The sequence below is a fragment of the Cucurbita moschata genome, unplaced genomic scaffold, assembly GCF_002738365.1.
Source record: "Cucurbita moschata cultivar Rifu unplaced genomic scaffold, Cmos_1.0 Cmo_Scf00045, whole genome shotgun sequence".
NCBI lineage: Eukaryota > Viridiplantae > Streptophyta > Magnoliopsida > Cucurbitales > Cucurbitaceae > Cucurbita > Cucurbita moschata.
The window spans coordinates 1,607,799-1,633,900 of record NW_019268561.1 but is presented as its reverse complement, the minus strand read 5'-3'; the positions used below and the strand labels follow the sequence as shown (position 1 = coordinate 1,633,900).

Below are 26,102 nucleotides of genomic sequence, written 5' to 3'. Positions count from 1 at the left end.
ATCATGTCGTAGGCGAATGCCAGGGCCATCAGGTGCTAAATCTTGATCCAAATCCTGAAAATGGATGGTTACATTTGTCGGAAGGGTCACCTTCTACCCCAAATCGACCCTAATTAAGGGCTTGTTAGACAATATTTATGTAAAAAATGTAAACTTTTTTATTTTTTATTTTTTATTTTATTTTTTTTTTGGGAAAGAAGAGACAATTATTCGTATTTCATTCGTAATCCCTATTTATAAATCTATTTCGAAATGTATGCAAATTCATTGCATGCAAATATATTTTAACTCTTTTCAAGCTTAGCGGTCAAATTTATTCCTAAAATAATTTTTTTACTTCAAATTTTTACGTTATTAATCTAAGGTTACAAATTTAAATCTGAATCTCGACATAAAAGAAAGATGCAAAATGTTCATAATTTCCTATAGAAATTAGATATAGGTTTTGCATGAAAAAAAAATACAATTTTTTTTATCTCAATAGTAACAGTTACATGAAAGTGACAATAGAGAGATGGTAAATTTAACGGATATGAGAGCGACAGAAAAATTGAGAAAAAGAAAGTTCATAACGTTGAGAAGTCTCTCGAACATCTGTCAGATATAAGAGTAAGATAGCTTTGTATCAGATATAAAAATGTTATCTAGCGGTTGTCGAGAGTGGTCGAGAGAGAGAAAAGAGAGTAATATGCACATGGAAAAATGGAAAAGAATGGATGAGCAAAATGGGACCTTTTTCATGTCCTTTGCCCAAAGGAGGGAGGAAATGGAATATAAGAAGACAACCTATAGCATACCCTCCTTGCATTTATTGCCCAAAAGCTTAGGTTGGTTGCTACATCATTTTCATCTTTTAACCTAAATGTTATTTTGTTTCCTCGTCATTTTTACGGTTTCTTTATTTGGATAATTTCGTTTTCTTTCGTAAATTCTAGAACGACCTAATTTTTATCGAGAAAAATCACACATCTAAATTAGAGTTAATATGGAGTATATATATAAAGTTAATTGTTCTCTTACGTGTTCTTGTTCCACCTTAAAGTTTAACTCGAACTTTAGTGCTATCTAACTCACTGCTAATCCGTTTGTTTTAGTTGTCACTTTCTTGAGACATTTTTATTGATTTTATGATAATCTCTTCTACACAGATCAAAATCAATTCGTTAAGAACTTCATGAGTTTGATGGTAGGTGGAAGCCTCTGCTCTGAGTTCGTGTAAAGTCATGTCCCTAGTATTGTATTGTAGGCTGACGTATAGTCTACAATTGAGAAGTAACCATTTTTTTTTTTTATTATTCTCTATAAAGATGATTGGAAGTTCTATGTAGTCTTTCAACAGCTTCTTAACTTTAAATGTTGTCACAAATAAAACAATTGTGGAATCAAGCTTCTCGGGGTATAATTGTTCGCTTTTTGCTTGATTCTCCCTGGCTTAACTCCCAAATATGGTCGTGTTCTCACATGGAGATTCACGCTCTAGTCGGTCTCTGCTCCCTAGATTTTTGTGTCTAGTGTATTCTTTAGATATCCTTAATAAATCACGACTTTGATCTCAATTAATGAAAGTCTGTAGTTGCGTGGTCGTGGCTTCTATGAAAGAGACCATACTTGTTCTTGTCATTTTTATATTTATTTTTTGAGGAGTCCTAATGGTAAGGATTACAATGTTCTACATGTTTCAATTGGATCTATTATATGATCCAAGGCGAAGAAATTTCAAAAAACATTCATTCTTAGTCTATTAACTTCGATAGACTCAATTTAGCCTCCATTTCATGTGTTACAAATTGGCTCGGGTGAGGAAGGATCATTTGAAACTTTGGAAGCCAACATTTACAAGGCTGAAGTAGAGTACGAGTTTGAAATAAATAGCACTTGATTGATAATTTCTTTGAAGACTTTATTTATTGTTTTAATTTCATAACTTATAGCCGAGGGAATCTGAAGTATAGTGTGGAGTTTGGTGGGGGAGTTACTTGCCAATCATGGAATAACATCTTGTAGTGGACATTTGAAAGGTAGCGGAAAATTATCAAACGTGTCAATCATGATCATAACTTCTTTTAGTGGGCATTTAAAGGATCGAAGGTTTGAGAAATGCTATAAATACTCATAAAATTGATATGTAAAAATCAGATTTTAAATGAATGACTCAAGTTGGGAGACTTTTTGACGTTCAGAAATTTGAATATTATCTTTGAGATTTCTAAGATTTTAAGCAATTTTTGTAGTAGATTGCATCCAAGTGGGTCAATAAAGTCTTGATCAAGTTTAATTAAGTGATTCCATTTAGACAAATGTTTCAAATCTTGTTTCTAGATATTTAATTTTAAGAGATAATCTAATCGTAGTATTATCTTAATTTTGTTTAAGAATGTATTAATTTCTTTGATTTAAGAATTTTTTATTCAACAAAAGTTTGGATTATTGGCAGGAGAATTAGAATTCGACCATTCTTCTCCTCAGCTCTCCTTATTTGTTTAAGGTTGCTAATACTAATGTATTTTGGTGTCCTATAAATGAGTTCAATGTCTGAAGTTATTCTTTGAGTTCAATGTCAGAGGTTGATTCTTTCTTACCTTTTAAATGAAGGAGTCTCTTATCGTACAGTCTAGCGAGTATTACCATTATGTAGAACTTCTTTGTTGGAATGTAAAACATATTCTAGAAAAGTTTCTTTTGGCCTCTATTCGATTATCAACACGTGAACGTGAGGTTTCTATTAGTCTTTTCCTTCTAAGAGTTGAATCACAAAGGCACGTACTAGTTCTTTGAAACAGCTAATCGACCTTTGTTCTATCTCTCTAAAATCATTTTTCAAATGAACCCATCAATGAATAAATGAATGCTCTATTTTGAGCTGCATCTGAACCTTTATGGAGTTCCATCCACGATTTGTAGGTGTTTAGGTGTGCCACTAGATCCATCTTCCAACTTATCCAATCCTTCAACATCACTGGTCGGCTTGATTAGGTTGGTTTTCTACAAAGGGCTTCTTACCTAATCCCCCTCATCGGCCATGGCTTGTTGCTTCCACTTTTTCAGTATCAGAATTTGCAAGTCTGATCTTATCGCTTTGTGTATTCGAGACATTGTCATTACAAGGTCAGCCTCGACTAGAACTGCTGAGCACTATTTGTACGACATAATTGACTTTATCGATTCTCGAGCGAGTGGTTCCACCTCTTTGGATTTCCAAGAGAGTGGCTTGATAGGATGAGAAATGGAATAATTTATTAATAAATGTATTAAACGAACCTACAAAATTGGTGGAAAAGATTAGTTGGTAATTTAGTGGGAGGGGCAATGCGTCACGTGGAATGGGACCCAAAAATAAAACGGCGGTGCATTAGGGCTCACAAGGTTGTCATCATGGACGTCCCGTTGTGATCTCCTGATATTACAGATCCCATGGTGAAGCCAACGTCACCCCTCCATTGTGGGTCCAGTCGGTGCCCCAACTTACGGAGAAACCACCACGTGGAATCCCCTACAAGCTGGCACCCAATTTCCTTTACTTTTTAGATTTTTTATCGTTCGTGCCTGGTTCTGCCACGTGTCAATATCTGGATGGTTGGCGAAGGGGCTGGTACTCTGTGGGTCCGCACTAGTAAACCCATCCAACCGTCACCATCTGATAAACATTTTGTGGGGCCCATCCCATATGTTTGTGTACTTCATTGTGTATAAAATAAAACAAAATAAGTTAATTAATTAATTAACTAAAAAAAAGAAAACAGATTTTCCATCTCCTTAAAGTATTTAAAAACACCCATTAACGATCTCCCCGTTGAGGTTAGACATGCATACATTCATATCAAATCAAGGAACTAGTTTCTTTTTTAAAACGAGGCCAACCATTCATGACTTAACATGGATTAAGATCATCTAGCTTGACTCTAAAGGTGTGATCGGTTATAAGAAACCCATGAACAATTTGTTATGGCTTAAAGTAATGGTTTGATTTTATGTGCCGACCAAGTACTAATTCACATGTGTGTCCCTCACCTCCTCCTAGTACGGGTTTACAATCCAAAAGTTCTATCTAGGGGACCCATGGCCATTTCCACAAGGTGATGACACCTAGTCACCTCGACGCACTGCCATAACTCGGTCTAAACCTATTGGATTCAACCTAGGTAACTGGATAACGCTATTGGGGTACTGAAATGGAAAGCGTGGTGGAAAATCTGATAATATCATTCACACTACTAACACCCTGTAGAGCTACCCTAGGCATTCATGAGCGTCGTGGAGGTCTACTAAGTTCTTAGGGTATTTAAGCGGCTTAAAACGTTAACTTTCTACTCGATAACTCTCTATACTAACTCCTTGAGTTTTCTTGGTCTTGGAGTATTAGGGTCTAGGCCGCTGATCATCTTGGAGTATTGGAGCACTAGTGTCTAAACCCTTGATCGTGGCTCATGAACCTAAGGTGTTCGATCTACTAGAGGCATCCTGATTTAGGTTATAGTTTAACCAGCCGAACTCTAGCGTCGTATTCTTAACACAATGCATAAAACCATGCTCTACAGGGAGAATACTAAATCTATCACCTGAAGCTATCCTACATTTTCATGCATGCTTGGTTAAGGAGATAATTGTATCAATCACCTAAAACACAGAATACATGATCATCCTCCTTCTAGCACAAAAGACAACATTAAAATATTATGCATCATGTAAGTCACACCCTAAGGGCATTATCATAATTTCACATAACGTACCAAACACTCTCATCCAAAATTGCTCCCTAAGTTCCTAATCATACATATTCTATACATATAAGGGAAATTATGCTTGCATGCCAGTATATACTAGTGATGATTCTTACCAGTATTACTTGATAAAGTCCAAATGACTACTTACATGGGTGAAGCATGTCTTACTGAGCTTGATTTATCGCTTGTTATGAGTTCTGAATTTTTTGAAAAATTCTTTGGAAGGTCCTAATTCAACTGAAGGAGAGAAAGCTGGCGAACATCAGTCAAACAGGTAAAAAAAAAAAAAAAAAAAAAACAACAACAGTATTCACGATCTTCACATGTGCCGACATGCCCTATAAGTGCCCTCACGCAAGCTCATGTGCACGTGTCACACTCTCTACAAATTGGTAGTCGAGCTAGCAAGTCGATTTTGGGTCGGGTCGGTGGCTTCAGGGCAGGTCTTCGGGTTGGCTATATCCAATTCTCCTTCGAACTTGGGATGACACGACATGACTCGAATTATCTTCTATTTTCTGCCACCGACATGTGGCCCAACCAATGCCAAACATTTGTCCTTTGGGTCGGCTATATCCAATACTCCTAGTCTTTGTTGCATCGCTTGCATACATGGGGTAACCCATACTTTTTTTAAATAGAGAGAGGGAGGGGCAAAAAAGACTTTGCCCATCCATGTTGACTTTGACCACTTTTTTCTACTTTTTTAATAATATTTATTTCCTCTTCTACCCATCTTAAAATTAAGTAGACTTTGCATGTTTATTAAAAGATGTTTAAAAAATAAATTAAAATAGATCTAAATAAAATAATATTGACACACTCTATACTAAGTATATGCTACGAAATTAAATACAACTATCTTATGCATGTGTCATGGTCTTTTAAGTTGCAATGCTACTGTCAGCAGTATAGGAAAACCTTGGCTTTACTTGGAAAATAGGAGTAGCACGTGACTTGAGTATTTTAAAAAATACTCAGTAAGTGATCCCACTATTGAGGTTAGACAAATACAATCATGAGCGAGACCTATCATTTAAATTCATATTCTCTTAGTGACTATCCTAAGCGAGTAATTGGATGTGTATTTACTATGCTACACACGGTCCACACGTGCGAGTATGGACCCACTAGTCGGTTCGCACACTTCCTAAGCCCCTTTCCTAGTCGGGCTAGCATTCTGTAGTGCTATTGCCAGACAGCTAGTAGGAATAGTGATCGTCACAACATTATGATAATCATAATGATCGTTTTCATGTTTCATAATGTACATATTCTTACCATCGTAAAAGGAAAAATTCCCTGATGCATATAACATACAATAATGCATGAGTTCCCGAACATTTTCATTCATTCATGTAAAACAACCCCTTTCATCTTCCTTCGTATCATATCATTTTTATCATAGCTTTCAATACATGTATTAGAGTTGTGCATCATGTCGAAACATCTTATTGTATGACATTTATATCCTACTTCATGCCACATTGTATCATATTATACACGTGTCATATCATAAAATATATCATGTCAAAACATGTATCATATCCCAAAACATATCATATCATTTCATAAACGTATCATATCATAAATGTATCATATTATAGGCATAACACATTATAATCACATCACACATAATAGATATATGACATGTGCGTAGCCATTGGGCATGTGTCATCATACATAATACAACTTCTAACCACGCCGATAGTAATAACACTTACTTGGTTGGCCTTAGTCAAAGTTCTATTTAGCTCCAAATTTGCTTACTTTTATCTTTCGAATTTATTCTCACTTATGTCGAGGCTTCACCTAAGTTCGAATGTTTTCGTTGTTTTTAAATTCGGTTCAGTAATGAAACTTAAATTAAAAATTATTTGAATATTATTTCATGCAATGATCGAGAGGACAAAGCGTCCAAAGGCAAGTTGGGGAAGTGTGGAAACGCTGCAGATTCTAAGAACCCAAACAAGTACAAATACACAAATACATACATTCATTTTTTGTGGCTTTGTGGGCTTAATCTGCCTTGAAAACGGCGTCGCATACAAACAACCACCCCCCTTCCTCTTTTTTATCATACCCACAAAAACAAAAACAAAAACAAAACCCTCTTTTCATTATTTCTTCTTAAATTAATCAAATTATTCCAAAATTCTATACTTTTTATCTAAGAAATAATAATAATAATAATAAAAAATAAAAAATCTTTAAACCTTTTTAAAAGTTTAAAAATTGTCAATTTTTTTAATAATATTTACAAAATACCCTTAAATTTTAAAATTTCGTTAATATCCTTTTAACTTTTTAAAAAATATTAAAAAATACTTATAAAGTTGTAAAAGTAGCATTAATATCCTTAACTTTTATTAAAAAATATTTTACCATCAATATATAGACCAAAACTGTCTATTGATACATCATAGATCATCTTCAAACATTTTAACGTTATTTTTTAAAGTTCATAAAAAAAGAATATTTTTTAAACCTATTTTTATGGTAAATTTATTTTTAATTTTTTTTTTAAAAGTTAGATATTATTAACCCTTTTAAAAATTTAAATGTACTTTTAAGAATATTTGAAATTATTTTTGAAAGGAAACTTGCAATTTTTAAAATTTAAATTATATGTTCTTAAATCAGACTTTCAATTAAGTTCTTGGAAGTACCACCAACTTCATATTTTGAATATATACCGATTTAAAATTTAAAATTTTAAAGGGAAAATTTATAATCAACATTTAAAAATAATATATATATATATATATATATATATATATATAAAAAGATGAAAATTTAATAATAGGATATAATGTAAAAAAAGAAAAAGAAAAAACAAAAAAAGTGTTGAAATGGTAAAATAGAGATAGAAAACCCAAAAAGGTCGGCGTGAGCCCATTCCCTAAAGAAGAAAGAGAAGTAAGCTTGTTAGGGCACTCTGCCCATCATTGGAGGGTTTGAACAATCTTTACTTTAATGCCCAACTCACACATTACTCCAATAACTTTGAACATTTCCTTTGATTCTACATATCTTTCTACATTATTATGCCCTTTTCTTATGCTAATATACTTCTTTCTTTCAAATTTGTTATTGGTATTGTGGCACTCCGGCAAGGAAATGGTATATGAATGAATTCAGTTACCATCTATATCAACAAGGTGTTTCCTCCTTTTTGGTAGATCAATCATAGAAATTTCATAGTTAAGCATGTTTTGTTTAGAACAATTCTATGTCAGTTGGATGACTTCTTGGTAAGTTCTCTAACATGCATGTGAATGAGACAAAACAGGTTGGAAGAACTCGTTTTGTTAGTCTATGGAGATAATTTTTACTCTTAGAAACGAGCAGTAAATAACGTTACCATGTCGTAGGGTATGTAGGGTAAATTTTAAATTTTGATATGAATCTTGAGCATGAGTCGCTACAATTACTGTTGACTATGAACAAGGTGGACTCCACCTCAAATATGACAAGATTTTGATGTCGGTATGAAAATAGGAGCTATTGCAATTCTCGTTCTCTTTTCTATTCAAGATAGCAATGAGGGCAAAAGCGCAAAAAGTAGCTGTAGAGGAGCGGCTATAAAACGACGATTACCTCCTCTCGGCCAATGAAAAGTGAAAAAAAATAATAAAGGAAAGTCAAAAAAATTTATCATGAACATGTGTGACTAAAATCAAGGGACAATATTTTTTAGATGAGACATGAAATCTAGCAAAATAAACCACTTAGAAATTATGAGCTTTTATGTGTAGAAAATCTATTTACGAAAGTCTTTTGGAGTTTCTATGGCATTCTTTAGGCTCTCTTTTCAGCTTCCTCTCAAAACTTTAAAACACATCGGCTACGGGAAGGTTTCCACACCCTTATAAAGTGTATTTTGTTCTCCTCTCTAACTAACGTGGGACATCACAATCCACCCTCCTTCGGGATCCAGTGTCCTCGCTTGCACTCGTTCCTTTTTCCAATCGATGTGGGACCGCCACCAAATCCACCCCCTTTGGGGCCAAGCGTCCTTACTGGCACACCGCCTCGTGTCTACCCCCTTTGGGGAACAGTAAGAAGGCTGACACATTGTCCGGTGTCTGGCTCTGAGACGTGTTTTAAAGCCTTGAGGGGAAGCCCAAAGAGGACAATATCTACTCGCGGTGGACTTGGATCGTTACATTCTATGATTAAACAATCGAAAAGAAACATGCCTCTTGTTGGTATAAGTAGCAATTTTCAATTCTTTTAAGTCTTTGTAGCTATTTTATTCTAAGGATCGCTCTCATTCAGATGTAATTTCACATCTTGTTACAGGTGTCATACGATCTCTACATACAAAAAGAATAAAAAATGAAATCCATTCAAGCAATCATTACTGCATAGATGAATAAGACTTTGAGTTGATCCCCACATTCTATATTTGAGGACAATAGATTCTAATGTTGTTAGCTTTTTAAGTAATATTCCATTTGAAGTTTGTGTGTTAGATCCTCTTGTGATCTTCAAAATCCCTTTAGAAAATTACAAGTGATATGATAGTGCCTCATTCTTTATCTCCAAAACCCTATTTTTAAAATTTTATGCATATCCTCTTCTCATTATTATTATTCCATTGTTCTAAGTGGGCATTGAACATGTTTGAAAGCAACATGTTTGTTTTGAAGGAAGGGGAAAAGAGAAAACCAATTTGCTTTCAACTTTCATTTTGTTTCATGGGAAATGGATATTCTTATTTCGTGCACTTATTAGAACTTGTGCCTTTACAATCTTACCCTAAATTTGTGTTTGCCACAACGTGGCTAAAGAATAGAGTGATATAATAAGACAAACCAAACAAAAAGAGTTCTTATTCTCCATTATAATCATTAGCTAATCTATAATAATGACCTAATCTAGGGGAGGATGTTTCCCTTTTACTTTTCTTTTTTTAATTAGTTCAAACTAAATAAATGACAAGAACCCTATTTGTATGCACGATGAATGATATGATGGAAGAAAAATAGCGTTATTGTCAAAATTTAGATAAGTAACACACCTAACTTTCATACAAGACTCTGATGTTGAGTCTGGTCGACCTCATCCAACAGGTGTTGTCTTGTAGTTGTAGGAATAATGGAGGAGCTTGGCCCACCCTAACTATTGGTACCAATAGGTGTTGTCTTGTAGGTACCAATAACAAGTACTTTTAGTTGGAGCGTACCAATAATTGTTGTCTTGCAACCAATAAGTAATGATCTCAATCGTTCTCGTGGAGAGTGTTCTTCTAGTTGGAGTTGTGTTGTAGCTATAATATGCCTGGTCGACCTCAATCAGTAGGTATTGGTCGACCTCATTTTGGTTTTTGACGTTTGCTCTTTTGTTCAAATTGTTTTGGTCTATATTATGATCGTTATTTTCAAGATTTTTACTCATCTTTGAATATCATCTATGTGCTTCATAAGCAAACTTTTTCTTCCTCACAAACGACACGAATTATTTGTAATAATCTAAAAATACATTTTTTTTTAATATCCCACTTGAACGGTTCGAAACTAGTAGAAAATATGTTTTTTGAAAACTCTAGGCCAACATTTTGGCTGATCCGACTTGGGTTTGATACGCTCGAGTTCTTTATAATTGTATGTTGAATGATGACACATGCCCGTGGCTTCGTACGTGTTGTATACTCGTATATGCAAACTGTTATGAAATGATGTGTATGAGATGATACGTGAATATAATGTTGTATTTGATGAATTGATGTGTTTATGATATGATATGTTAAGGTCTGATATGTTTGAAGACATACTCGGATTATGTTATGTGACTATTATGATATATGATATATACATGATACGAATTGATACAATTGAAGACATCATAAGTTTATGATATGACATATGTGCATTATGAATGATATATGATATGATTGACAAGCAAATGACCAATTGGCATAGTATACAACCTCGATATACGCATGGAAAACTATGATAAAAGTGTTATGATTTGAAGGAAAACGCTAGAAGAGTTGTAATACATGATAATGAAAAAGAAAAAATGTAGCAACCCTAAATTTCCACATACTCAAAGTCGCTACTAATGTCTCATGCTCATCTATAATGCAGAAATATAACTCTTACATGAACATAGTTGATAACGTAAATTTTAAATAAACGTTTAAAACAACTTCTCTGGAAAACACAGCCATGGGCTTACGTGTTTAAATATGAAATATTGAAATTTAGAAAAAACAAAAACAAATACAAAATAATTTACAACAATGAAATGCAAAACAACCTATTCTAACTTAAGACTAGAAATTTAAATATGAGTCTACCCTATGCACGTGCCACAGTCTCTGCTCGCGATGCCGCCGTCCTCCGTACAAGTGCGCCTTGCCTTTACCTGAAAAATGATGTGGCACACGGCCTGAGTATTTCAAAGAATACTCAGTAAGTGGCCCCACTATAGGGGGCCATGCAAATGCAAACACATGCAATCATGATTTAGGGACCTATCTCTAATCATCTTAGGGGTGGCCTCCAGTCTTGGATAAATTGGATGTGTAGTACTTCCCTACACACGACTCACACGTGCGAGTGTGAATCTCCAGGGCGCTCGCACACCCCCTAGACCCTCTGGTCAAGCTAATCTATAGCGACGTCCGGAGGTCAGCGGAACCCCATAGTGTCATGCGCCCCATGAACACCCTCATCTGTGTGCATTTGCACCTATGCGCATTCGCGCTTATCATATAATGCGCGTCCGCACTCATCATCTCTAGGGGAAGTAGCCCTATGCCTATGAACATACAATATGCATGAGGTCCTTCTAAATCCATCATAATGTCTCTTCTGACACAACCTTCTAGTCTCATCTCTTTGTTACTCTAGGTAACACATACTCGTGGATATTTATATTAATATCATTTTCACGCTCTTAGGGTTGTGTCCTATGTCGATCTAACGACATGATGCAATATGACACTCATTATCATATAGCATGCTCAATATGGAAACATCATCATATTAAGGTAAACATCACGCAATCATCATACTCATCATATTGCCACAAAGTGCATCAAACATATCAAGTACGACATTCATCAAAAAATATATATATATATATATATACATACTGAGCACATCATCAGGTATCATAACCCACCCATCATCATAACTCATACATCATACATCATCATAACTCATATACCGCATCGTACGACATAGTTCATACATCATCATAACTCATACAATTTTTAGTCTATCCTATAGTAAGGCCACTTACCTGATTAGCTTATACGGTTGTCACCAATTTATCTTTAACGAAAGTTCGATTTTTCCCTTTGTATCCAAGCCAACCTATATGAATCCATGGCATCAATTTCATGTTAAATTCTCTAACTCTTGGTTCATGTGCTAAACTTCATGCGAGCATTAAAGACTTTGCATAGATAAAGTCTTGGAACGATTCTATTTATATTAAGATTTCATTTTTTATTTTTTATTTCGATTGACTTCTCTCTTGTCTTTTGATATTCTTTCTTTACTCTGCTTTTTCTCTCAATTTTTTGTTCAAGACATATTCTTGACTAATTTTTTTAATCGATTCTTACTTAATCATATTGTTGGTCGATTCCTATTCATTCTTACTCCCAACTCTTCCCTTTTGTTTTTCTCTTCCTCTGTATTTTTTTTCTTTTGATTTTCTATTCTGGCCTTTGTATTTTCTTCTCTGCCTTTTCTATTTTTTTTTTACTCTATATGCCTTCTCTGTATTTTTTTCTTTAACTTCTCTCTATTTTTTTTTTTCTCTGTATGCCTCTGTATTTTCTCTTTTACTCCTTTCCTACTCTCTGTATTTTCTCTTTTACTTCTTTCTGCTCTCTGTATTTTCTCCTTACTTCCTGCTCTTTATTTATTTATTCTTTTCTCTGCATTTCTACTTCTCTCTTTCCTTTTTTTATTTTGCTTACAGTATTTGGCCTCCTATCTATATATATATATATATTTTGTCTTTTCTTTTGATTTTGTTAACAGTATTTGGCCTCTCTACGGTTATCTCATTTTTTTTTTTTTGTGTTTTAATTAATTCTTCTTTCCAAATCTTTCCTTTTATCTTATATGTATTTTATTTTTTTTTCCCTTTAATTTTGTTAAAATCTAAAATTCACAGATAAATTTTCATTTCAAATTTTCCTTTCTTCTTTCCTCTTTCCTTTCTTATTTACCTGTTAATTTTTTGTTTCGATTCTTCTCTTTTACTCTCTATTTTGTATTTATTTTTCTATCTGTTCTGTATTTTCCTTTATTCTATTGACAAATATTTGCCTCATTTGTTCTAGTTATTTTTCTATGACCTGACATCAAATCTAAATAACTGGTCAAGAGAACCAGTGATCTAATTCTGAATAATTAGACAAACCAAATCTTATCTGGATAAATGAAGAAGAAATCAGAGATCTGAAACATGACTTACAGTAATAACGACAAGATCTCTCTCCACAAATTAAATCTCCAGCTCTCCTGGTAAATCAATCTTGTTGTTTGTATTTTTTTTTCTTCATTGTAGGAACCACTAATGATCCAGTATTCTGATTTGGGATATTGACCGATGAGTTGGTTGAGGAGAGATAGTGGGGAGAGGAAGGAGGGGTTAGTGGAGAGTAGTTTACTGAAAATTATTATTTTAATTATTTTAATTATTTTAATTTTTTTCTTTGGGTCGTTACAAAAAATGTTGGGACCTCCTACATTATTGTGTGCTCATGCATCGAGAATACCCCTTCTCCCTTTATGATAGTACAGACGCGTACGCTACAAAGCAAGGAAACGATCATTATGTTTACAATAATGTTGCTATGATGGCCGCTATTCTTGACGGGTGTCCGACATCAACAGCTATTAGAGAATGCTCGTCTGGCCAGAAAGCGGTCCATGAGGTGTGCGAACCGACTGGTGAGTTTATACTCGCACGTGTGGACCGTATGTAGAAAAGTAAATACACATCCAATTGCCCGCTTAAGATAGCCGCCGTAGGAAAATAGAGTGATATGATAGATCTCAGTCATAATTTGTATGTGCTTGCATTTAACTCCAATAGGAGGTCGCTTATCGAGTATTTCTTAAAATACTCAAGTCATGTGCTACTCTTATTTTAACCCAAGATACCCTTGTATTGTTGACAGTGACATCACAACCTAGGAGACTATGTGTTTCTGAGCACATAAGTCCGAAGTTTATGATTTAAGATGAAGTTTAAATACACAAAAATGATTATATTATGATCGACTGTATCGACTTTACGTAAGTAGAAATCTAAGACCATTACATTATTGTTATCAAAACCTATAGAAAGTAGTGTCTATTATTTCAATATTTACTATTTTTTATTGTTCGGGTTAGTTTGGATTATAAATTTCATTTTGGTTACTCTTCAATTGGACTTCGGGGTCGTGAATTTAGGTATCAACCGTAATTCGACAAAAAGTTTCTATACTTTCAACTCCATTCTATTTTAGTAGTTATACTTTCATATACCTAAATTTAATCTTTGTACTATCAATAATACTTAAATTTGGTCCTTATCATTAATTTATTATTAACTTTTCTAGAACAAACTTATGTTTGTATTGCATGGTTTTATAACATTAACATTATGAATCAACTTGAAAGCACATCAATCAAAATGAAATTTTAAACATAAAATAACTATAATCGAAGTTAAAACGATTCCTACTCATTATTACAAGAACGCTCTCCTTGACATGTATAATACGAGTAATTTGTTGAAAAGAATTAAAACAATTTCTACTCATTATTACAAGAACACTCTACTCGACACGTATAGTATGAGTAATTTGTTGAAAAGAATTAAAACAACTTCTACTCATTATTACAAGAACACTCTCTTTGACACGTATAGTATGAGTAAGGTTTTTGAAAAAGATTAAAACAGTTCCTACTCATTATTACCAGAACACTCTCTTCGACACGTATAGTACGAGTAATTTTTAAAAAAAGATTAAAACGATTCCTACTCATCATTACAAGAACGCTCTCTTCGACACGTATAGTACGAGTAATTTGTTGAAAAGGATTAAAACGATTTCTACTCATTATTACAAGAACGCTCTCCTCGACACGTATAGTACGAGAAATTTATTGAAAAGGATTAAAACGATTTCTACTCATTATTACAAGAACGCTCTCCTCGACACGTATAGTACGAGAATTTGTTGAAAAGGATTAAAACAATTTCTACTCATTATTACAAGAACGCTCTCCTCGACACGTATAGTACGAGTAATTTGTTGATTTCTACTCATTATTACAAGAACGCTCTCCTCGACACGTATAATACGAGGAATTTGTTGAAAAGAATTAAAACGATTTCTACTCATTATTACAAGAACGCTCTCTTCGACACGTATAGTACGAGTAATTTGTTGAAAAGAATTAAAATAATTTCTACTCATTATTACAACAATGTTGTCCTCGACGTATAGTACGAGTAATTTGTAGAAAAGGAAGCAATAGGCACAGAATGGTTGGACATGAATGATTGGTACGAACATTGTGAAAAAGAAAGAAGTATGGGTATGAACAAGCAAATCGATATCCACCAAAATGGAATCAGATAGAAGAAGAGATAGCAAATTTTGGTATCTGAGTAGGAGGATGTGACTAAAGAGTGGAGCAAATGAAAGAAAAAAGTGGGTGCGGGAATCAAAATCCACACCCACCCACCAAATCCCCAGCCTGGAATTTTCCCACTTGGAATTTTCCCAGGAAACAAACACAAACAAAATCATGAAGTTTTCCCCTTTGAATTTCTTTGCCATTTTTGGAATATACGGCGGTAAACACAGTTATTCAAACCCAATGAGTTGAGTTGCTTCATGTTATCCAAACAACTTCTATCCTTTTCTCTTTGTCAATGGACTTGTTTTCAAAGTACATTTGGGAGAGGGAGATTTGAATACGGAATGAGATCTTTTAGATAAAGATGAAGTGATGGCATTGTAATGTTTGTGGAAGTCGTCTTCGTTTGTTTAGAATCTTGTCGATGAGCTTGTTTTGGTAGTTATAAGATTGTTCGGGTTTGATTCAAAATTTGATCTTTTATAGATTGAATTGATCATATATGTTCGACATTATTGATCATATACATTTCGACATTTTTCGAGTTGAATTAGAAAGTTAGTATGTCAACTCAAACCCACTAGTAGCAAATATTGTCTTCTTTTAGCTCTTCCTTTAGGAATTTCCCTCTAGATTATTAAAACACATCGGTTAAGGAGAGATTTCCACACCATTATAAAAATAAATGTTTCGTACCCCTCTTCAACGAACGTGAGATCTCACAATTCACCTCTTTCAAGGCCCAATGCCTTCACTGACACTCATTCCTCTCTCTCTCTCTCATTGTTGTGAGATCTCACAATCCACTCCCCTTTAGGTCTAAATGTCTTAGCTGGCACACCGCCCAGTGTCCACCCCCTTTGGGGCTCAGCGTCCTCCCTGGCACACTGCCCAGTGTCTCCCTCTTTGAAGCTCAGCGTTCTCGCTGGCACACCGTTCCATGTCTGGCTTTGATACCTAATTTGTAATATCTGACATATGATTGTTACATAGTCTTTATGGTTTGGAGAACGTTAGAATTTAGTCCATGTGATTTTAGAAATAGTCCATGTATGAGAGTTTTTTCAAATCATAAAAACTATTCACCCGAGTTTATTCAACTATAAGACTTGAAATTCTAATTTTTACAATTATAGAGACTAATTTCCAGTCTCATAAAATCTAAATTTGTAATTTAATATTTTTATAATATTAGATATGGTTGGTAAAAGATTATACATCTCAATCTTATTAATTCCAATCACCATACATAATCAATTTTCTACGCTACACCATATTATCAAGAATGATGCTCTGATACCATGTTAAAAACGAAAAATAAAAGTGGGATTGAAAATAATATTCTTTAATATTCACAAAGTTAAATAGGATAAAGCTATCAATTAAATTTAGAAATAAGAAAAAATATACTAATAACCAAATCTAGAAAATACCTTCCCAAACATCATACATTAATGACATTAATGTTCATTATGCAGGTTTGAATAACGTCAACATACATAATCAATTTTCTACATCATACCCTCTACAAACACCAACCCAAAACCCACCGATCACCCCAATTAAGAGAAAGTCATTGAAGACAAAACCTAAATAACTCGGACCTATAAACGTAGTAGTTCAAGCCAGTTGAGAGTACAGTTCAATCTTTAAAATTTGAAATAATTCAAAACTTAAAATCTAAAAATGCATTTTTCTTTAAAATTTAAATTTATTTTAAAAATATAATAATTTCTAAATTTATTTTAAAAATATTTGTAATTTTAAATAGAAAAAAAAAATGAGGTCGACATTATCACGAGTAATGATGCAAAAAAATGTTTCAATTTTGGTTGGCACAATGGCTACACCTAAAGAGACTACTAATATTTATGGACAAAATTTTTATGTAAATATCAATAACGACTCTAGATTTCTGTTAATTTAAAGTTGCTATTATCATCGTAACATATTCTCTTATGTGAAAATAAGCATTTAAAACATCTTCGTAAAATACTACCATGGACTTACATGTTCGATAACATTTTTAAAACAATGTAATAAAATACTAAATAAAAAAAATAAACATTAGAAGTAAAGCACCTTGCACTAGCCTTAAAGTCTAAGAAATGAAATACCACTATCCTATACATGAGTCATGGTCTTTATTTGCGATGTCGTCGTTAGCGGTGTCTTGCCTTTACCTGAAATAAAAATAGCACACGACTTGAGTATTTTAAGAAATACTCAGAAAGTGATCCCACTATTGGAGTTAGAGAATGCAAACACATGCACTCATGATTAGAGACCTATCATTAAAACCATCATAGGTAGGAGTAGCCTCCCGTCTGGACAAAATTGGATGTGTAGTACTTCCCTATACACACAACCTACACATGCGAGCGTGAGCCTTCAGACGGTTCGCACCCCAGACCTATCATAATTTTACAAGATTGTAGAAAAAAGTAAAATAATTAAACTCAATAACCATTCTCCCAAATCTTTAAATACATATCTCAATATAGTTTAATAATACTTTACCGATTCGGGTGAATCCAAAATTTTTTCTAACGAACTCGAAATTCGAACCAAACTTATTCAGATCTAAAAAATTGACCTAACTCAACCCAGGCCTTATAATTTAAGTTGAGTAGATTCAAACTATCGAGTTCAGTCTACACCCTACAAATCTCTCCCCACTTTCAAACTTTCCACTTCAAAGGTCCTTTAAGGACCCTCTGACCCCTAGGATAAATAGACCTATTGAGTAGATGAAAACTTCCAACATTGCATAAATAAATAACAAAATGCCCAACTTATCTCCACTCTCTTTGATCCATCATAAGGCCCATATTACCACAATTTTTTTAATTTTTTTTTACTTCGAGTCCAACAACATCTATTGGGATTTGGACTCGTGATTGAAAGTACACGTTATGTATCAATTTATCATTGAACTAAGTTCACATTCGTAGCAACAAAAAATAGATATTTGGTGTACAAATTATAAAGTTAGTTTATATTTATAATTCAAATGGAATGTGTTATATTTTCATAGATATACTTGCTTATATTCATTTTCTTAAATAGATTTTAATGTCCAAAATAAATATCGAATAACCACATACAACAACACATTAGTTTGCTCGAAAAGAAAAAAGAAAAAAAAACAAAACAAAACGTTAGTTGGACCCATAGGTATTAGTCACTCACAAGCACACAGACCTAAAACGATCTAGGACCATTCAAATTATAAAAAGAATACTTCCATTGTCAATTTTAGTGGATAAAAATGGTGAGAAGCACTCGCATTTTTTCTTAACACCAATCGAGAAGAGATTACCAACTGAGAAGAGATTACAAGACACTTTGTGGAAACTACTGCTTCACTTGGTGCTTTGTATTTATTAGGATGAAAATCTAAGAAGGGTATTATTTATAGTAGACAGTATATTGGGCTAGTAAAGATATTTTAATATAATAAAATTATGTTCTTCTACTTGGTATCTAAGATGGATTCTTATATATTATCCTATGAAGTTCTTAAGATGAATTATATCTAACTACGTGAAGTATTAGTATATAAACTTCTAGCCACCATGGAGATTTCCATCTCAGTGCTAGTGCTAAACTATTTGTGTCTTCTCTCTTATGTTCTTTATGTTATTCATCTAAATTGAGTGAGAGAATTGTGCGATCCTAACAGACTTTATTTCACCTAATAAAAATTGACACTCAATCAATAGAGTCGAACTTCACCTGTCATAGCACTTCATGATAATAGATGAATAATTGCCACGGCAGTTATCATGAAATTACATGTCATTCATATTCAAACATGAGGTCCCATAATTGATATTTAAAAGAAAATATCAAATGCATGCAAAGATACCACAATCATTATACACATTTATCTTATCGTACAACCCAATTCATATGTATACAACGGAGCCCTAATATCGTCCATTAAGTGAGCTACTTACCTTAAAAGAGACCACAAAACAAACTTAACTTTTACAATACAGTCTTGCTCAACCTAGACAAGTTGTTCATTCAAGAAGATCAATAACCAAGGACCGGTCAATCATGAAGATGAACGGGTCAATGATCGTTCATCGAAGAAGATTGACAATAAAAGGACCAATCATCTAAGTAGATCAGCAAGCCAAGGGTCAATCATCAAAAAGAGATCCACAAGTCAAACACTATTTTGCAAGAAGATCCACAAGCCAATAAACGATCATTTAAGAAAATCAACAAAACAATGACCGATCATCCAAGAAGACCAACAAGTCAAGGGTTGTTCTTGAAAGAAGATTAACAAGATAATGGACAATCTAAATAGATCAACAAGCCGAGGAATGATCCAACAAGATCAACAAAGCCAAAAGCTTATTTAAGCATATCAAAACAGCCTAAAGGTCGATTCAAGTAAATCAACAAGCCAATAACCAATCCAAGTAGGAAAAAAAGCCAAAAGATTTACCTAAGAATATCAACAAGCCCTAGGATGAAAGTTTACACTCACGAGAAAAAGAAAAATACAAGAGGATAAATAAAGATGTTACAATCCACCGCTTATACAAAATAAAAATAAAAAATTAAGTACATTTCCCTAATTTTTTTAAAACCTCATGTGAACACCGAAGTAGAAAAACTGTTAGCAAACTATTAGTTGCTAACCGCCTAAATCCACCCCTAGCATATATTGTCTTCTTTGGGCTTCCTCTCAAGACTTTAAAACGCGTCTGCTATGGGAAGGTTTCCACACCTGGGCTTTCCCTCAAGGCTTTAAAATGCGTCTGCTAGGGGAAGGTTTCCACACCCTTCCTCTTTGGGCTTTAAAAAAAGCGTCTGTTAGGGGAAAGTTTCCACACCCTTATAAAGTGGTTTGTTCTCCTCCCAACTAATGTGGGACATCAAAATCCATCCCCCTTCGGGGCCCAGCATCCTCACTAGCACTCTTTCCTTCCTCCAATCGATGTGGGACCACCCCTTGGGGCCCAACGTCCTTACTGGCACTCCTCCTCGTGTCTACCCCTCTTTGGGGGGAAGGTTTCCACACCCTTATAAATGGTAGTTTGTTCTCCTCCCCAACCAATATGGGACATCACAATCCACCCCCCTTCGAGGTCCATCGTCCTCGCTAGCACTCTTTCCTTCCTCCAATCGATGTGGGACCGCCCCCAAATCCACCGCCCTTTGGGGCCCAGCATCCTTACTGGCACACCGCCTCGTGTCTACCCCCCTTTGGGGAACAGCGAGAAGGCTAACACATCGTCAAGTGTCTGGCTCTGATACCATTTGTAACGGCCCAAATCCACCGTTAACAGATATTGTTCTCTTTGGGCTTCCCTTCAAGGCTTTAAAACGGTCTACTAGGGGAAGGTTTCCACACCCTTATAAATGGTAGTTTGTTCTCCTTTCCAACGGGACATCACAATCCACCCTCCTTCGGGGCCAATGTGGATCCTAATCCCTATGATAATTTTTTTTATAACTTAGGCGAGCAATAATTAAACTTATTAAATGATATTATAAGTATATATATTTCACTTCCAATCTTGGTTTGGTGTGGTGGGTTAGGTGGTCGGATCTATCCCTCATTCCATCAATCCACCCAACCAAAACTTAAAATTTCTATTTGGTCCCACAAATTTTTGAAATTAGTAATTTTAACGTTATTGCTAAACTTCCCTCATTTTCTCTATCATTTAAGTCAAAACTTTGACTTTCAGCATTTAAAGTTTTCTTGTAAGATATTCTTCTACTTGATATATATATATATATATATATATATATATATATATATATAATATGTTTGATTTGTCTTTTTCGAACTACAAAATTATTCATGAATTTTAATGATAATCATCCAAATTAGGTCATTTTTAATGAATCATGGTAAGAAATGACCTATAATTATAATTAATTGTAAATTAATGGTAAATGAAATTTAAAATTAACGGGTATTGGAAATTTAGATTTTGCTTCTATTTGTTCATTCTTTATAGACTATTTAAAATAAAATTTAAATCTCAAAAACCTAACTAAATATTAAGTAACGAGAAGAGTTAATCAAGATTAAATAAAATTTAAATTTAAATTTAGTGTACTAAAAACTCTATTTTACCTAAATATTTTATAAATCAAATCCCATAAATTATTATAAATTTTTAATGGTAAACTCTCAAAGGTAATATTATTCATTAAAATTTTTCATATGAATTACATACCATAGAAAATTGAGATTAAAAAAGATAATATCAAATAGACATTAAAAAATCGAGTAAATTCAAGGAAAACATTCCTTTCCAACAACCAAAGTAATGTTTTAGATAGTGATGCAACAAATGTTAAAATGTTCAAATGTTCAGTTGATCCGACGGCAGATAGTAATTCCATCACCAACTGGGAGCATACAGATCTCAATCCTAGGGTCAGCAGCAAGAGCCTTATTGAGCTCCAGCACAAAGTCCCTATAATACCTAACGTACTTGCGCATTGGTGCATCAGGTGGGGCCACAACAGACCCGTTCCATAGAGTGTTGTCGTACCCAATTACTCCTCCAACTTTAACCAAATCGATCAACCTCTTATGGTAATTGATGTAGTTATCCTTATCAGCGTCCACAAAAATGAAGTCGTAACTTCCATGATTCTTCTTCTGTGAATTAATGCACACAATCACACCCCAAACAATATTATTTTTTGCTTTAAATTTTTAAATATTATATTTCAATAACAAATCCTATGTTAGCTCAAGAATATCTTTACAAATATATAGAGATAAGCTTAATATCCAAATAAATCCAATTATATAACTAGAAAATAAAAAAAATTAACAAAAAAAAAAAAAAGTTCTTACATCCGCTACCATCTCGTCAAGAACAGGGAGAGCAGGGCCTTCCTTAAAGTCGATCTTGTGAGCAACGCCCGCTTTCTCAATAACCGGCAAACCGAGCTCATAATTTTCTTTGTTAATATCCATAGCCAAAATCTACGACATCATTTTTGTTATATTTTAGAGAACTCACGTGAGAATATGGGCTAAAACAACACAAATGATGTAAAAGTTTTTTATTTATAATCATTTAGACAATAAATTACAAGGAAACAAAAGAGCAAATGGATATCAACAAAAGAGTAATAAATGGATATAAGATATTTACCTGTAATAAAAAAAACAAATATGATAGATATGGTAAACGGTAACAAATGGATACATATCTAAATATTTGCTTATGATTATAATTCAGCACTAAATATCTTTGACTTACGTACCTGTCCATCTTCAGGAAGAGCTAGAGCTGTAGCTAGAAGAGAATAGCCAGTGTAAACTCCAATCTCCATTGTCTTCTTCGCATTAATTAGCTTCAAAAGCATGTTTAAGAACTGTCCTTCGTCGGCCGATGTCGTCATGATGTTCCTATTGCCGAATCGATTTCCATTTCGGATCAATTTTAATAGCAAATCGAAAAACAGAAAAATTAAATCGAGATCGTATCTGAAGAACTAACCATGGATGTTTGGCAGTCAATTCTCTTAATTCCTTCATCGGTTCTGGCTCTCTCGGATAAACGCTCGTCTCGAGAATGTACTGCGAGAATGGGAGAGGAGAAGTTTCCAGTGATGGGAAGAATTGAAATAGGAATTTAAATTTGTGAGAATTTGATGGCGAGGGAGACGGTTACCTGATACAGAGCATCGCTCTGTAAGAGGCTCTTGTGACCGACTTCCTGGTGCCTTCCGGCTTGGTTCTGATCTTCTTGTGCGACGGTAGTGGAAGCCATTGCCGGAGATTATCGAACTTTCTTCTGGTTTTTTCCCCCTTTTTTTCTTTTGAAATTCCGATGAGCTCCGGTGAGAAGTGGGGGAAATGGAGGGTTGTTATATACAGGGATGACGGCCCGGTTTGAACCGGAACGGGTCGGGGATTGGTGGAAGGCTGAACCTATTGCTATTGGTGAGAACGTGGACCCCACCTTGGAACCTTTTTTTCTTTTTTGGTCATTGGTTGAATTAATAATACTGAGATAATAATAATAATAAATAATAATAAAAAAAAAACTTTTATTTCTTATGAATTATTGATATTTTTAGCAGGTACAAATTAATGGGGAAGTATTGCTCACTTTGAAGAAATTTAGCTGGTGAAGTATGATTTTGTATTAAGTCTGATCCCACCTGATGTGGTCCTTGAGATTAGGCAAGTTATACTTGTTTGAATTTGCTTATGAGGTGGTTCAACTAATCGAGTTTGTTTGATTTAAGTCCGGTAAGGTTGGCCACACAAATCCTAAATTGGGCTTTGCAAAATGTTAAGTCTGTTTGATTCAAAATGCTTGACTTATATCTGCTCAGCTCGACCTGCTTGACTCAACTTGGCGACCTAGTATGTCTTTCTCCTATTTGACTGCTCATATTAGTCTGTTTACCTTGACTTGTTAAGCTTAGTGATGTCTTAGTTTTATTATGATTTCTTTTCTCATGGATGTGTTGGAGTTAAGTTGTTGCTTCTAAGTTCCTTCTGTGACTAGCTACACTCAATGAAGGCTTAAGCATGTCAAACAACTCTTTTACCAAAAGTCCCTTCAATCGTTCTAACCTATTAAGTTGTGCTCAATCGTGGCTCATGCTCATCCAATGTACATTTTGTATTCGACTGATGTGTGCACTAACTATGTATGTGTTGAAAGCATAAAATGATTGTACAATGTCAGGTTGCCTTTATGGTAAGAGTGTATGATGCATGTTTGGCCTATATTAATGTTATAGTGGGTGATTGGGTTTGATATGGGCGTTTGAGTAGCGTTGGCCTATGGCATGGTTGGACATGATCATGGCAAGATCGACATGGCTTAGAGGGTCAGGACTTGATTGGCTACGATGGCCTAAAATTATGGCCTCAATTTTAAATGCCACCATGACAGATGCCAGTGACACTATTTTGCTCGAGCACCTACTCTCGTAGTGCCTTTCTTTTGGAACGGTAGTGGGTGGGGTTGTAGTTAGTTTGGGCTCCTCTACCTTTACCTACAACGTATCATGTTGTCTTTAGTGCGGGTGCTATAATCTATCACGAGTCAACAAACTTGGAATACAAATCATTCATGATTGTCAATGAACATCAAATTATCTCATAACTTATTAAGGTAATCCAAGACGTACATCTCAAATTGATAAAAGCTTTTATGTTTCCTTAAGTTAAGGGGATAGAAAACTCTTTGACTCACTATATAAAAAAAAGTCGACAAAACTTATCAACTTGCAAACAAATAAATATTTGACTATCTAATATTTAAAAAATAAGAATTAAAATTAAAGCAATTAATTAAAAAGGGTTGAATAATTTAAAGTGATGATAAATCCTATAGAAGTAGGTTAGAAGGGTCGGTGAGATGGGGATGCCAAATAATTTTCTTTAAGTCCAAGCAATACACAACGCCCAACAACAACCAAACAATAACATATATATCTATATCTATATATATATATATATATATATATATATTTGTCCATCAAAGTCCACCAACAAGAATACATTAAAAAAGGGAGTAAACCAGCAAGAAAGTGTCTTGTCTTGAACTCGAGCTCAAGTAATAAGCTATAACCAGTTATCGGGGTATCTAATTCCATCATTCTTCTAGCTTTCGTCTTTTACTATCTGTGTTGGCCCAATATAGTATTTGCATTATTTGAGACAGTTACCTGATGATTATTTGTTGGTCTTTGTTGAATTGGAAGTGAATTACGAATAATTTCAAAAGCAGTTAATGTAGTTTGAGAAGAGCTTGTTAAAAAAATTTGGTAGCATATCATTGGTTGTGAAAGTGTTTAGAGGAATGGAGAAATTAGGCAAGAATTATGAAGGATCGCGATCGACTTTGAAAAATCGAATGAGAATCACATTATAGGAAGCACATATTTTATCCACAATCAAAATAGTGTGGACCATCTACCATCTTTCTAATTGAAACAATATTTTACCTATTGTTCAAATTTTCCATATGACTTTCTATTCTATAAGGAAGATGGTAATCTATTCTATAAAGAAGTACATAGGCTCGGTGAAATATACATGTCTGTGAAGATGCAGACTACTGTTGCAATGAAAATGTAATCTTTGATGATCACATTAACATCTACCGGTATGTTTTAAATATTCATTCATTGGTAATAAATAAATTTCTAAATTATTTAATCGATAAAATGAAGTATTGAGATAGTTATGACATTAATAGGTTATATTTTAAGCTCATTGTGCATATAGGACTCCTAATGTAACGATTCTAAATTTCTACTTATTTAGAGTCGCTGCTAACTTCTCATGCACAGCTAATATGGAGAATATAACTCTTAAAGAAATATCATTTCTAGCATAAATGTCGAAAACATTTATACAATTTAATCTCTAGAAAACATTGTCATGGTCTCATGTGATTCATACGAAATACTGAAATTTAAAAATAAAAACAAATACAAAATAATTTAAAACAATGAAATGCAAGACAACCAATTCTAACCTAAGACTAGGAATTTAAATATGCATTTACCCTATGCATGTGTCATAGTCTCTACTCGCGATGCCGACGTCATTCGTACATAGGCGTCTTGCCTTTACCTAAAAAATGATGTGGCACATGGTCCGAGTATTTTGGAGAATACTCAGTAATGACCCCACTCTAGCAGTCAAGCTAATGCAATACATGCAATCATACTCTAGGGACCTATCTCTATCTTTTTCTCATACTAGGGGTAGCCTCCAGGCTGGACTACTATGCATGTG

The 26,102-nt window shown here is 34.1% G+C and overlaps 1 protein-coding gene across 1 annotated transcript; it reads right to left on the bottom strand.

Moving 5' to 3' along the window:
• Nucleotides 1–21,572: 21,572 nt before the first annotated feature.
• LOC111434476 (caffeoyl-CoA O-methyltransferase) lies at nt 21,573–23,181 on the bottom strand. The gene is made up of 5 exons (XM_023071885.1): nt 23,008–23,181; nt 22,834–22,913; nt 22,598–22,742; nt 22,182–22,313; nt 21,573–21,980 (listed from the first exon to the last, which is right to left on the bottom strand). The coding sequence occupies exons 1-5, from the start codon at nt 23,104–23,106 to the stop codon at nt 21,687–21,689; spliced, it is 750 nt and encodes a 249-aa protein (XP_022927653.1). The 5' UTR covers nt 23,107–23,181; the 3' UTR covers nt 21,573–21,686.
• Between the last annotated feature and the right edge of the window lie 2,921 nt (nt 23,182–26,102).